Source organism: Harpia harpyja, chromosome 15 (genome assembly GCF_026419915.1).
Source record: "Harpia harpyja isolate bHarHar1 chromosome 15, bHarHar1 primary haplotype, whole genome shotgun sequence".
Taxonomy (NCBI): domain Eukaryota; kingdom Metazoa; phylum Chordata; class Aves; order Accipitriformes; family Accipitridae; genus Harpia; species Harpia harpyja.
In genome coordinates, this window is record NC_068954.1 from 3,067,583 (window position 1) to 3,081,529 (window position 13,947).

Here is a 13,947-nt window from a genome sequence, read left to right on the forward strand (position 1 = left end):
GTTGAACCTTCTGTTTATTTAACACATTGCTATTTTAGGAAGAAGCTGGAAATTTTGTTAGTGATAACTACAACATAATAAAAATTCCCAGGCTAGTTTGGAGAAACAGATGCTCAAAAAACCTACTACTTTTTCATGTAATACTTTGCATATTCTCTAGGGCCTAGGCTTTAGCTAGCACAAATTGTTTCAACTCCAAAACCAATAAGCTCTGAAATGTGCCTCAGCTGAAGATCTGCCACCTATTTCTCCACATTTAGACATTTACTGGATTTAGGAACTTTCTTTCAGTGGGTAAAGAGAGGCCAGTCCTTTTTTATTGAAGAAGTGAGGCAGGAGGGAGTAGTTTTGGCATTGCTTGAATTTTATAATTTAATTCACCCAGGGCTGGACTAGCCGGAGATGAAGCACACGTGTCAAGTAGCAGCCCCGTAGCTGCTGGGTGGCTGGGTATTTACAGGTGAGGTGCTCTCAAGCCAGCCCTTTGAAGTTGTTCCACTTTGCCAGAAATAATTAAATGCTTACTTGATACAGCGAGTTAAAAAGGGTGAGTTGGCTTCTATAATCCATCGGCTTGGGCACTCACCTGGGAGATGATTAAGAAGGTGAAAATCTAAACACTATTAGGAAGAAAAAAATTGAAAAGGAGCACTGAGGTGTCACTCAGATGTCTTTTTCTATTGCTCTTTACAGGAACATTTTTTGCCAGAGTTTGAATCCCCACTGAAAGAGCTCACTGTAGCTAATCCTCTGAGAGTGGCTGTGTTTTCTGTGTGGGAAATGGATATAGGATAAACAGACAATCTGCTGTTGGCACACAGCCCTCTCTGCCACGGTGTAATAAAGTCTTATCATCTGCAGCGAGGTTCTTCAATGGCTAAGCTCCTTCTAAAGCTGAAGGAGAACTGAGCACCATAACTGGAAATCCGATAATGGCACCTATAAATAAAGGATTTCTATTTGCACAGTTAACGGCAAATGAAATTATATTTAGTGATTCAATAAATTATCTAAAAAATATGGTTCAAACCTTGAGCTTTTTTGGGAGAAGGCTTCTAGAAATGTTCATACTTGTTAAAACTTTTGGAACTTAAAGTGAAGCATGCTTTTGCTGTGCAATATCACGGATCAGCTAATTAAAAGCAATAGGTGAACTGAGGACACCATGACTCTCTGACTTAATATAAATGGACCTTTCATGAGAAATTCTGAAAGAGGCACTAAGGTGAAGAGCTGAATATCACTGAAAGAATAGCATCTATCACTGATCATTTTAAATCATTTCAGCTGTTCAGTGTTAGCCTGTTAAATTTCTTGTTAAAAGACATGCAGCTTTTTTGAGAACAAGTGGGTTTATTGTTTCTCTTTGATTACTGCCTCTCCATTTTAAGAAATCTTACAAAAAAGATGTGATTAGAAAGATTTCAATGATTTTTTTACAATACAGAGGAGTGGTTAGCTGGCTTGATGCCTGCTCTGTTCTTTTGGTGCTGTACTGTACCAAATGTATGAAACCCAAACTGAAATGTGATTATTCTGTGTTCATAGTCAAGCCTAATGCAAAAAGTGAAATAAGAATATTAACAGGGAGAACCCAATTTAAGTTCCCTTTTGCCACTTTGGCTGCAGATGTGTCAGATTCAGCACCACCGAGCTGGTTGTTTCCACATGCTACTTAGGGTAACCTCCTGGTATCTTTTGATTCCTTCCTGTGGGGCATATTGCACCTGTGGAGAGATTGCTCTTTTTCTTTTCCTGTCCCCCGATGCCATTTTCTCTCCGTGCTGCTTCTAGGAAATTTTGTGGTTAATATCTCCCACATGGAGCCATTTACCTGTCTATTTGCTCATGTGTACCCAGTTGATTGGTATAGTTTTCACTAAAATTGTTGGGAAGTAGGAGTGCTTACCACAAATGACTAAGATTGTTCTTAGCAGAAATAGCCACACCGTATTCTGAAAGAAAACCCAGTAGATTGTGGAAAAGCTTTGAGGAAAATTAGAGGTGAATCTGATAGGACCAGCAGCATTACCTCCTTGCTTTTCCTGCGAGGATGAATATTGATTTTAAATATGCTCTGGGTTCTAACAGTCTGTTAGCCACACATCTGAGGATTTTTTTCTTGAGGTCAGGCTATAGTTTTCAGAGTAGCACCATTATTTCCTTATTTAGAGGAAAAGAAGAAAGCTGATTCTTTGAACTTCTGGATTAGTCAGAGCAGACAGTGTTGACAAGATGTAATTGCTGCTTCAATTGAGAGGAAAGGTAATGCTTCTGTTGTTTTGAAGTTCTTTAAGAAACTCTCTTGTGATCTAAAGCTAGTCATCTTAGACAAGCAATTTGCTTCTGAGTGATAAGAACCTTTCATAAGCTTCACATTGGCTCACAAAAAAAAAAAAGAAAAAAAGAAAAAAAAAAGAATTAAAGTCAGAAGCCACTCCTTAATCTCTTTAGTCCGTTTGCTCTCCTTCTTTATCTCAAGCAACAACAAAAGTCCTGACCTGGGCTTCAGATAAGGCAAAACCCATTATTCTCACTGATAGTCCATATTAAACCATGAAATCTGGAATAAATTTCCTCTCTGACCTAAACTGGCCATCAGTTCACGCCATAATATATAAAGACCATTTCACTTTATTATTAAGCCAATTACCTCTGACTTGTATTTTTATTCTACTAAATGTATGATCCCTTTCTGCTAATCTACCATCAGAATTTGACTTCAGATAATAAGTTGCTTCCATGGACTTCAATAGGCGTAGTGCATGTGAAAGAGGAATTGGGCCATCATTCGCCTGGACAGTACCCAGGTGGACAGGATGACATGGCTTTAGCTACGGGTTACCGGAAACTTGGATATTTTTGTCTTTTAATCTCAGCGAGCATATCTTTGTTGTATCGTAAAGCACACTACATAGGAACCAATTTGATTTTATCAAAAGTTTCATTACAGATATCCCAGATGTGTCTCCTTTTACTCCTCTGCATTCTAGACTAAATTTAATCCCAGTGTTTTAAATCCCTTTTAATAGCTAGCCCACCCCTCTGTGCCTCATTTAGGTTTTCTTCATTTTAGGGGCCCCATTAACTAATATAATGCTGTCATACTTTTCCCTGTTATCTCTCTTTAAAGTATCCTAGCATCCTTTTTATTTCTTTCAATTTTATTTTTTTTAAATTCAGATTTCTCCTGGTGCTGAATTGGTGTTTCTACTGAACACTCCCCAGTTACTCATAGACTCTAGTTTTTCTTGTTTTGTGACAGCTAATTCAGAACCCATCACTGGGCCAGATTCAGCTGGTCGTTGCACTGCATGAAATTCAACAATTCTATTGAAATCAGTTGAGTAAATCTGAGTTTATACTGGTATAAATGAAATAAACACTTCGCCTAGTGTGATCAAGAAGCTTATTATGTCCCCACGAAAAGACAGATCAGGCTGTCCAGTTTACTTTTTTTAGTATTAACTTATTTTGACTTAACTGAAGAATAGGATAAGGTTTTTTCCCCATTCATGGATATATTATGACAACAAATATGCCTACATTTATATATTGTAAAATATATAACACATAATATTTATAAAATATAAAATGCTTGTGTAGCTCTCAATGCAATGGACTTTCACGCTGAGATATCTGAGCACTCATCAATCTGTTTAGTTACAATTGAAGTGAATTATGTGGCCAGATTCTTCACATTTTGTGGAGCTGGAACTTTCAATAATATTGTGATTGATTAGACGCATAAAGAATGAAAAAATCGTGCCCATAATGTAATTGAAAAATAGGAATAATATGTTTTAATGTGCTGTAACACCTGCTAATCTTCCTTGAACTTCATCTGCTGTCATAAGGTTCAGTCAGGCTCTCTTTGACTCTTTTTGAAGCCTGTTGTCATCAGTGGTTTGGATGATGTTAAATAGTTTGAAATTATTTGTATGGTCTTGTGTAAACATGCTCTTGAAATTTGTTTTTATAATCAATTATCTTATCCATATCTTACCTCATGGAAACGAAGCGCAGTTTTATACTGTCCAGACAACTTAGACATACAAGTTTTCATATTTTAATGTTGTATTTAGAATATTTAAAAATATTTTACTAGTTGTTGGTTACAAAGATTTAAGAACTATTCTTTTTTTCTCCTGAAAGCTGATAGACTACTGCAATAACATCTCCCTGTCTTACCTTACTGTCTCTCTGGTTGGTTTACTTCATGATGGCCTTGTCCAAACTAGCAGACATCTTAAAGTTGGCATGTATATAAAATATTGTATAAAAAAGCTTAAGTATAAATGATGGTCAATCAAAACACCTTTAGGGGAAAAAAAAGGAAAACAAAGGATTGTGCTTTGAATCTCAGATATAAAAAACTAGATACATGGTAGCTAATTCTCACTAATAATATCTGATTTTATTTTGTCTTTTAAGGTAAAACTGGCCACACAGAGGCTGTACGAGTAGTATATCAGCCAGAAAACATCAGCTTTGAGAAACTGCTCAAGGTCTTCTGGGAGAATCATGACCCGACACAAGGTAGAGTGATGAGTGAGCCAGTATTTAATTATCTTACTAATTACAGCTGGGATAATTAGTGTTTGAGCTGCATGGAAGAGATGAACCTTGAAATCACACTGGAGCTCAAGAATATGATTGCAGACATTTATTGACAGAGAAAGAGAGGAAGAGAGAGAATGAGAGTACAGAAACTCACAATACCCCTCCTCCTTTACAGCTGTCTGTGCTGGGAAAATTCCCACAGAGAGGCACAGTAGACAATAGAAATTTTTTTTCCACTTTGATTATGACAATTTCTTCTGTAATGCTATCTTTTGTCTCTTAAATTAAAGCATATTTCTTCACAGCTTCAGAGCTGGTCATTTTATTTGTGCCGAGGACCTTTATCCTTCATAAAAATTTTTGTTTGTTTTTTATATTTTTCAATGGCAGTGAATAGCTTTTATGATTAGAAAAAGGGAACAAAAAGAGGTAAGAGATCGTGTGTAGAGGCACCAGCAGAGCATTCTAGCTATTTGCCTTATTCGAACCTTTTGATTTAATTTATCTTTCTTGGAAGAGGCTTCATGATGACATTATACACATCTGTGCAAACATAAATGGGAAACTGTGTTGAGAAAACATTTTACATGTTTATATAGTTTCAATAAACATCATCCTTTCCACCATTTCACAGAAATACTACACACAGTAACTCATTTCAATATTTTAACAGCTATCATAATTATGCCACTTGTTACTACATCTGGGAGCAAAAAAATGCAGATGATACCTTCAAAACGTGATGCCATCCTGGGAAACAGTAACTCTGAGAAGGATCCAGGGGCTATTGTGAATAAGTGTCTTCCAGTGAGCCCAGGGCACAATGCAAAGACAAAAATGGCTATTGCAACTCCTGCCTATATGAAAAGGGAAGCTTTAGTCAGGAGTATGAAAGCTATTTTCTGTATGCAGGGTCAGTAAAATCTCAGAACATTTTGTGCAGTTCCTGTGTTGGCATACCGGGAAATTTACAGAGATATTGCTGGGGATTTGAAGGAAGGACAGAAAAAGGATATAGAGCCTAGAAAACTGGCCTGGTGCTGTGAATAAACACGTTCAACTACTCGAAGAGACATAACACTATGATCAAGTAATTTTTACAGGTGCTTATGTGAGGAGCAGATACCTTATAATGAGGTTGACAACCCAGCCACTGGTAAGCCATAAGTACCAGTAGCTGGAAGCTGAAGTTTGAAAAGTTCTACCCTGGAATAAAATAGTTTCACAGCTCTCAGTGTAATTAAAGGCTGGAGTCGTTTTCCATCACCATCCTTCCGAGTCTTTAAGATGAGATAATTTATCATTTTAAAAGAGGCGCTTGATTCAAGTCATGAGAAGAAGTTCTATGTCTCTGTGTCAAGTGTGGTGGCCTCTCCTGTTGATTTATGGGCCTCCCTTTTCAACTCCTTCCTTTATATTTGTGTTCAGAGTAATTTGTCTGCACCATCCTTGAAATACTTGCAGCTCTGCATTAAGACAATGACCATCTTCAATTCATGCTTCAGGGCATTTGTGGTTTGCTCGTAGGGGTCAGGAAGGAAGTTTTCTCCCTATCCTACCAGTGGTTGTTTTTAGGTCTTTTTTTTGTTCTTTTTTCTTTAGATTGTCAGAGATTGGCCATCACCAGAGGCTGGCTTCTTTGTAATGGGCTGGTTGTTTTGATACAGCAGAGAATCCTATTTCAGGATAATTGGTTCATGTGTCTTGCTCACATGTTGGGATTCATCCTGATTGCCAGAGCTGGAACTAATGGGCAGGACTATAGGATTCTTCACCTTCCAGAGCAGTATGAGGAATGGATTTCTGCTGAAATAATCTGGGCAAATACCACCTAATCAGTCATCTGCCATGTCTGTAGTCTTGCCTTTGACAGCGTATGGTTGAGCTCTGCCTGTGGCACACGTACAATAGGTCAGTCTCTAAAGGACTTCAGTGCTTTAGGCTGACTGAAGTTCATGTGCTGGACACAATGGTATGGGGATGAAGTGTAGTAGTTGTGATAACGGGTCAGATCAGATGAATTTATGATTCCTTCTGGCTTCAAAACAAAGTAAAATGATGACATTATGTCTTTATATTCACCTTGCATTCTCATATAACTGAGGTTCTAAATAGTTCCAGTCTGTGCTTTCCGAAGAAGGTTGGATGCTGGCAGATGTATGATTCGCTCTTTGATTTCTGGCAACTGGGGAAACATCACCTAATTAGCTCGGGCACAGAGCCACGCTAATGTGGCTGTATTCCTTCTGGGACGTGAGCTAATATCTCTGTATGACACTGAGCTGTGTAGATACCCAAGTCATTCACGACTGTCTCAGGCATCTATATGGCACTGCAGTACTTGATGTAAACATACCTAAGCCTTTATCTAAGCTTGGCTTAGCAGAATTTCCAAATGGTTTTGTAATGATTTGCCGGAAGTGAAAGCATCACTTTATCCACAGAGAAGATGGCAGTCTTCTCTGAAGACTTTGCATACCCCTGACTTGGACAGGTTGCTTTACCTATGTTTTTTTATGGTTGCTTAAGGCTAATCTCTGTTCAAGAACTTTGCAAAGCTCATCACATCTCTACAACCTTTCTTGATTCGAGGCAAACCTAAACCACAAGGTCCCAATTTCAAGTTTCTTTGTTTTGTAAGATAGGGATGGTATGCTTATATATCCTTTCAAGTTTGAGCAGTTAGCAGTAGAAAGTCTTTAAGGTGGAATTGTGTCTTTGCCTTGATTTGTATGTACTCCCTGCTTTTAGCTTGCTATGGGAAATGTGGTTTTATGTAAAGATACTGAAAGCGAGAGTTATCTCTCTGACCTATGATACTTTTCTCCTTTCCTGAGGTTCAGCTGTGTGCACACAGTAAGTCTTATTTAGCCAGCCTTATGGGAATGCAGGACTCTGTCAAAGAGAAGGTTTTTACTAAGCAGATATATTAGAAAGATTTCTTATTAATGAAATTCAGCACACTCTTTGGATGAACCCAGTGTCTCATATAGCCAGCAAATGCTGGACTTCTTGAGTATAGCGCTCACTCAGAAGTGTAAAAGCTTTGTCTGTGGCACTCTTATTTTTTCTCCAGAAGTTGGGTTAATGCCATTTAATCCCTCCTACCCCCAGCAGAGATAATGGACTTGTCTAATTGTTCTAATGTCATTAAACATCAAATATGTACATTCTATTGCAGTTAAAGACCTTTCAAATATCAGTCTAGATGGTACCAAGTTGCTAAAGAGTACAGACCGGCAGTCCTATCATTCATTATTGTATGAGTGTATTAATATTCAAAAGTTCCTGCTTTCCAAACAGTTGGACCTCCTGCCTTCAAGATGAGACTGACATCTCACTGGGATTCCAATTTTCTCTGGGAGGCAGCCTGGCTCTTGTTTCGTGAAGCTCTTGAGTCTGAGTATTATACAGAAGTCTATTGAACAGCAAGAATCTTTGATCAAGTCAAACAGTCTATGAGTTGAAAGACATTCTCCCAGATGAGCATCTCCTAAGTGTGGGGCACTGATAAAGTCCTCCTTGACTATTAATTTAGGGTCTATTTTATAATTCATTACATTTGGGAGACTGAAAAAGCAACAAACAAACGCCTGACTTCTGCCAAGTGACATATGGTTGTCATCTCTGTTCAGCCTCTAATGCACAGATCAGCATTCCTTCTCTCCTAGGAATGATCTTATCTATAAGAGGATTGCTCTGGATAGCTCTATAAGTGCTTGAGGTGGTTGCTTCTTTGTCATTGATACAGAAAAAGAGAATGAATGTGATATGCTGAAAATACTGCAAAAGAATCTTATGGCTATTCACTTTGTACATAATTTTATTTTTCTAAAGTTTATAGAGGTGTAGGACAGATTCTGTATTGCCTTGTTTTTGCACTAAAGAGGCCATCCTCAGAGCCTTCTAGATTTTTACAATATAAGCCTGACTGTCTCCTTAAAATTACACCTTAACGGTGGTTCTGCTGGCATCTCCATGCTGTCTGGCTAGAGGGATGTGGACTTTCAGACCATAAGTTTGTCTGTGTTGTGCCTCAGCCTGTAGTTTCATGATTGTGGTAAGCTAATCTTTGACTTAACTGTTAGGGAAAAGGGCAATTTTATTCTCTCTTCCTGACCTGTCTGCAGGATACACCCTCTTTCTTTGGGCTGACACTGGCAATCACAAAGTTCTCTGATCAAGCTGAAAATTAACCCTATGTGAATTGAAGTGAAATGTAATTTTCAGCCAGGATGTAAATTGCCAGGAGCATGACTGCTAGCGGGACCACCCTTCTGGCATTAGCACTGTCCTATAGTGTGTGAGCCAGCTGTGAAACTCGACTGTGTTTATGTTCAGGGAAGAAGATGCCATATTTTATCTGATCAGAAAGTTTAGCCACTCTTTGTGGGGTGTCAGAAACTATTTCTCCAAACCTTGGAAAAATCTATCTGATACTAGAGGACTCTGTTTGTCATGGTGCAAATATGATTCCTGTAAAGCATATTACTGTTCATAATTATCCTGACGCTGTGTGTGGTTGAAGTCCTACATGTGTCAGAGATTTCAGCCCAGTCCAAGGCAACTTTAACGAAAGGCTCCTTGTTGCTTTCAGTGGCTGTACAGAAGACAAGCAGAAGACAAAACAAATATTATTTATTCCTCTTTAAAACATGTTTGGGGCAAATGAAAAATCCACTTGCCTCTTTTAGCTCTTTTCTCTCTTGAATACAATCCAAACCAGATGCTTGTTTTGGTAGTTCTGCTCCCCATGTTTGTCAAGAGTACCTAATCCTTCCTAGCCCACAAGAAACAACTTAGGTACCACTACAATTCTCTGGGGTGAGCCCCTCTTGCCCACAAATCCCATCCTTGTTCCTTGCTTCTTCTGACTTTCTGTTTGGTTATTTGAATTAGTGGAAGGAGCTGAGAGGAAGCCAGGACTCCATAGTTTTGGCCACTCTCTGACAATGGGGTGAAGGGCAAAGGCAGCCATGGCCACCACTGCCCAGGAGCTTCTGGAAATTTTCTTCTAGCCTTATTGATTCTTTGAGCGTGGATATACAAAGAACCAAAGTTACTGGTAAGTAAGTAATCTCATTCCTCCTTTCTGTCATGAAGAAGTCTTTATCTTGCCTGTGTTTGTACAGGAAATGTAAGCAGAACTGATATTTTTCCAGCAGTTGAGGACCATCTGTACTACAACAAACCCATCACCTGCCAGATTCACTCAGAACATCTCTTAGTCCATATGTCTTGTGTATCCACGACAAAGAAGAGCTGTATGAGCCATTTCTCCTCCCTGTGACCTTCCAAACAGCTTGGCATTTAGCCTTAGTGCTGATACATGAGTTCTCCAGATTAGTATCTGTTTTTCATTGTGCTGACCCATTTTAGTTGCAGAGGGTATATTTATTTCTCACCAGTTTTGAAGGACTGTACTTTTTTTAGACATTGCATAAGGAATCTATCATCTGCAAATAATTAAAATTAGACACTAGAAATGACATTGTATTGCTAATGAGCAGATGTGTCTACTTATACCAGTGGAAGAACAGCTGTACACATAAAAAACGCTACAGCGACCCTAAACCAGCATTATGTATTCTGCTACAGGCCTGTAACTTCATTTAGAGATTAAAGGGAAAAAAGTAATCTTTCCATGTAAAATATAACCATTTTTGATTTTTTTTCTTTACATTTCTGTAACTCTCTTCCCTTTATAATTTGAATGAAATTTGCAACTCTCAGATTAAAGCACAGAGCACCTTTGTCTTGTATTTCAAATGTTATTAAGAGTCCTGATGGTTTCAGCATTATTACAAGGTGTAACAAAAAACAGTAGAAATACAAAATCTATTGTCACCAGGCATATTAAATATATTCAAAATAGAATTACCAACCCCTTAGGGAGCCATTCTTGGTCCAATACTCTTCAATATTTTCATTAATGACTTGGAGGATATAGTGGAGAGGATGCTAATTAAATCTGTGGTAAAGACATTGCTAGGAGGCTCTTGGAAGAAACGAATAAAACACAGCTCTGTGTTGATAAATTAAAAAAACCATGGAAATCGATATGCTGAGACACAATAAAGATAAATGTATATTGGTTCATGCAGGACTGAATACTCAACAATAGAAATATGCACTGAGTTGTTTGATAGGAGGCAGTGTCTTCTATTGCCTTCAGGTTCTTCTAATTCCTGCTCTTTCCAATGAAGTATCAATGGTGGGACATAGTTGACTGATGTCTACCCATCCCACCAGCAACCAATTTAGTGGTCCCTTGCCCATAATCACCTCATAAATACCTGTGGTCTATACTTTTTGAAAAGTAGCAAAGAGAGTCTTTGGCAGTGATGCTTAACCAGTATTGCACTTTGAGAATACAACTTCATTTCTTTCATCAACTGAAATGCTGAATGCTATGTTGTTCCCATTCTTTGTCCTTTCTCTAGAACTAAATATGCATTAAAAATAAATACATATTATTAGGCTGCTTTGCGTCCCCAGGAATTTTAGCTGTCATGACCTAATTTGCATATTAGACTCTTTTTATCCATATAAATTAGAATAGACTTTTTCTGACCTATATTTCCAGTTTAGGAGATGTTGTTTTTCCATATCACAGTGAGAAGCTGAGATTTAACTCTGCATCTTTCTAATGAAGGGGATTATTAGCCAGTGCACTGGTTGCTGAGATGGCTGAACAGTTTGCATTATGAAGTGAGTGGTGCTGAATCAATTCTGGCTCAAGGGCAGAAGTCCTTCTGGGCTCTGATTTCTTCTGACCTTTAAACTACTTTTAGCCTATTTCTTTTATATCTGACAATGATGTGTTAACCAGTTCTCCAGAACTACCAAAAATTAATTCTATCTTTCAGTATTGCTACAGTCAGTAATAAAATGGTTCCTTGAAGATAAGAAAAGCCATGGCATCAGTCTTTTGTGCCACTGAAGATGACACTCTGACTCTTATGCTGTGGGAAGCATGAACCCACCACTCACCTGAAAGGAGGGTAGATTTAGATTATATATAAGGAAGACATTGTTTACGCTGAGGGTGGTGAGACACTGGCCCAGGTTGCCCAGAGAGGTGGTCGCTGCCCCATCCCTGGAACCATTCAAGGTCAGGTTGGACGGGGCTCTGAGCAACCTGATCTGGTTGAAGATGTCCCTGCTTATGGCAGGGGGGTTGGATGAGATGACCTTGAAAGGTCCCTTCTGACCCAAACCATTCTGTGATTCAATGATTCCTTTTGTTCATAATGCCTGTCTCTACTAAGAACAACTTTGGACAGTGGTTTTATTCTATTACAGTCTTCCTCAGGATCATTTCTGGGTTATTTTGTAGTTGTAGCATAGCTGTGTTTCTAATTGAGGAGAGGAAGAGGAAAGGATGAGGCAAGGAATCTTCATTTTAATTTAGGCTTGTTGATTTGTAACTTCTGAAGGAAAATCTGGACATCTCAATGCTTAGGACTTCTCAGTGCTTAGGACTGTCTTCAGTAGCTTTCAAATATCCATGAAGTCAATGGGCATATGGTGTGAATAACAGCATCTAGATTTTCATGTATGTTTATAGAAAAGAGCAACCTTAGAAGGTCTTTTTCTGCAGATTTTTTTGATGGACTGTTCCTAACCTTTATCCAAGGAAAGCAATAGACAAAGTCAAAACAAAGTAATACCAAACATTCTTTTCTTCTTCAAATAACCCACTAGTGAATTTACTGTACTTGGGCCTAGAAATCTGAGGCACTGAAGCATGGCATCATTAATCATAGTTTATGGTGATTATTAGTAGGCTTTTAATCTTTGTTTTCATGTATAATTAGGTATAAGAGGTCAGAGCTGACTCTCCTCTAAACAACAACATTTTCAGTGAATGACTGTTTTTCTCTGCCTGCAATTTTCTCTCGCAAATTTATAAGAGCATACTTCTCTGTGTTTTGAGAGCAGTGTCCCATGAGTTTATCTGCTGATAAAAGCAAATGACAACACTGTTATTTTTATTATCACTAATTATTTTTATTACTATTGCAATAACACCTGGTGGATCATAGTAGGTTTAGATTCATAGTGCTAACACATGCTTAAATTTAGGCAAGGCACTAGTGAGCAACAGATAGATGAAGAGAAAGGAGAAGGCACATAAAGAAAACAATAGCCAATCTGTGTGATTCTGTAGCTGAGCTCTATGTAGTACCTGATCTGAGTTGCTGTATTTCTTAATTATATTTTCTCACTTTATCAGTAGTTGTCCAGCTTTTTGTAAGCATCACAACACAGCTAGTCAGTGAAGAAAAGAGGCAATGATGACCCAATTCAGATGCCCAAACAGAAATGTCTTTTGCCTTGTCAAATCTTCTTGTGCATTCTGCCTGTTTTCCAGTTGTGCTTTAGTAAATGTGGGGCTCCCTTATGCCCTGTGTCATGTCCTCCAGTCTCTTCCAGACATCTCTGCTCGATGTATTTATTTGTTTTTGAAGACTATGAAGATCTTCGGTCAGATTTGGCTGACCAGCATAGACACATCAGGTTGGATAAAGACTGAGATAAAGCCACCTAAATTTAGATGTTTCCATAGGCATGGAGAGTCTCAGCTACCATGATTGTCAGTAGAGATCCAGTTAACATGGTTGACTCACCCCAAATTAGGCACCTATGTTTGGTCAGCTTTTGGGTGCCTAAACCTGGAAGCTTAGTTCCAGCTGCACCAATATATATTGTTAAAAGTTTTCGCTCCCATCCCAAGTTTGTCCATCCCTGAGACAGATTTTTAAGAGAAGGCACCTCTGAAAGGGCTTAATGCCTCTTTATGATAGAAAAAGTCTAAAAACTTGTCTAAAACTAATAATTTAACTTTTGATTAAAGTTAAGTAAAAAAAAAACCCCTACAATAGGTTTAATGCCATTAAGGATGACTTATGTATATATTCACCATTCTATTTGCCTGTTCTATGCGCTACTGTTAAAGACCTATTTTTAATTAATAATTAGAAATGGATTCAAATTCCTGTCTGCCAGTGACATTTAATACATAAGCTTTGTGACACTCATCAAAAACTAACCTATGTTTTTTTGTGGGCTCAAGTAAATCATGCACTTCCTTCAAAGCTCAAAGAGCATTCAAAAATGCATTTAAGCGATGTTATATCTGAATGAATTAATAAATAACAAAGCATACAAGGAACTCTTCTTTCAAACCAAGTCTTCATTCAGACTTTCTAGTTTTGTAAAATATTTGAACTATCTTGAGAAGCAATGTGATGCATTTTATAACTATTGAATAATAATGCTAATAAAAACCAAAGAGAATTGGACAGAGATAGAGCTTAGGCCGGTATACTATCACCGCTTCTTGAGGGCAGCCTGTCATTTCCACTAATGGACAAAAGG

General features: G+C 38.1%; 1 protein-coding gene across 2 annotated transcripts in view; it reads left to right on the plus strand.

Annotated features, from left to right (window-relative positions):
- The window catches only part of MSRA (methionine sulfoxide reductase A), a 287,920-nt gene that overhangs the window by 170,994 nt on the left and 102,979 nt on the right, over positions 1–13,947 (plus strand). For both annotated transcript variants that reach the window (XM_052810023.1, XM_052810025.1), the window contains exon 4: positions 4,435–4,539. In XM_052810023.1, the coding sequence (XP_052665983.1) occupies positions 4,435–4,539 (105 nt within the window). The remainder of the gene's footprint in view (positions 1–4,434; positions 4,540–13,947) is intronic.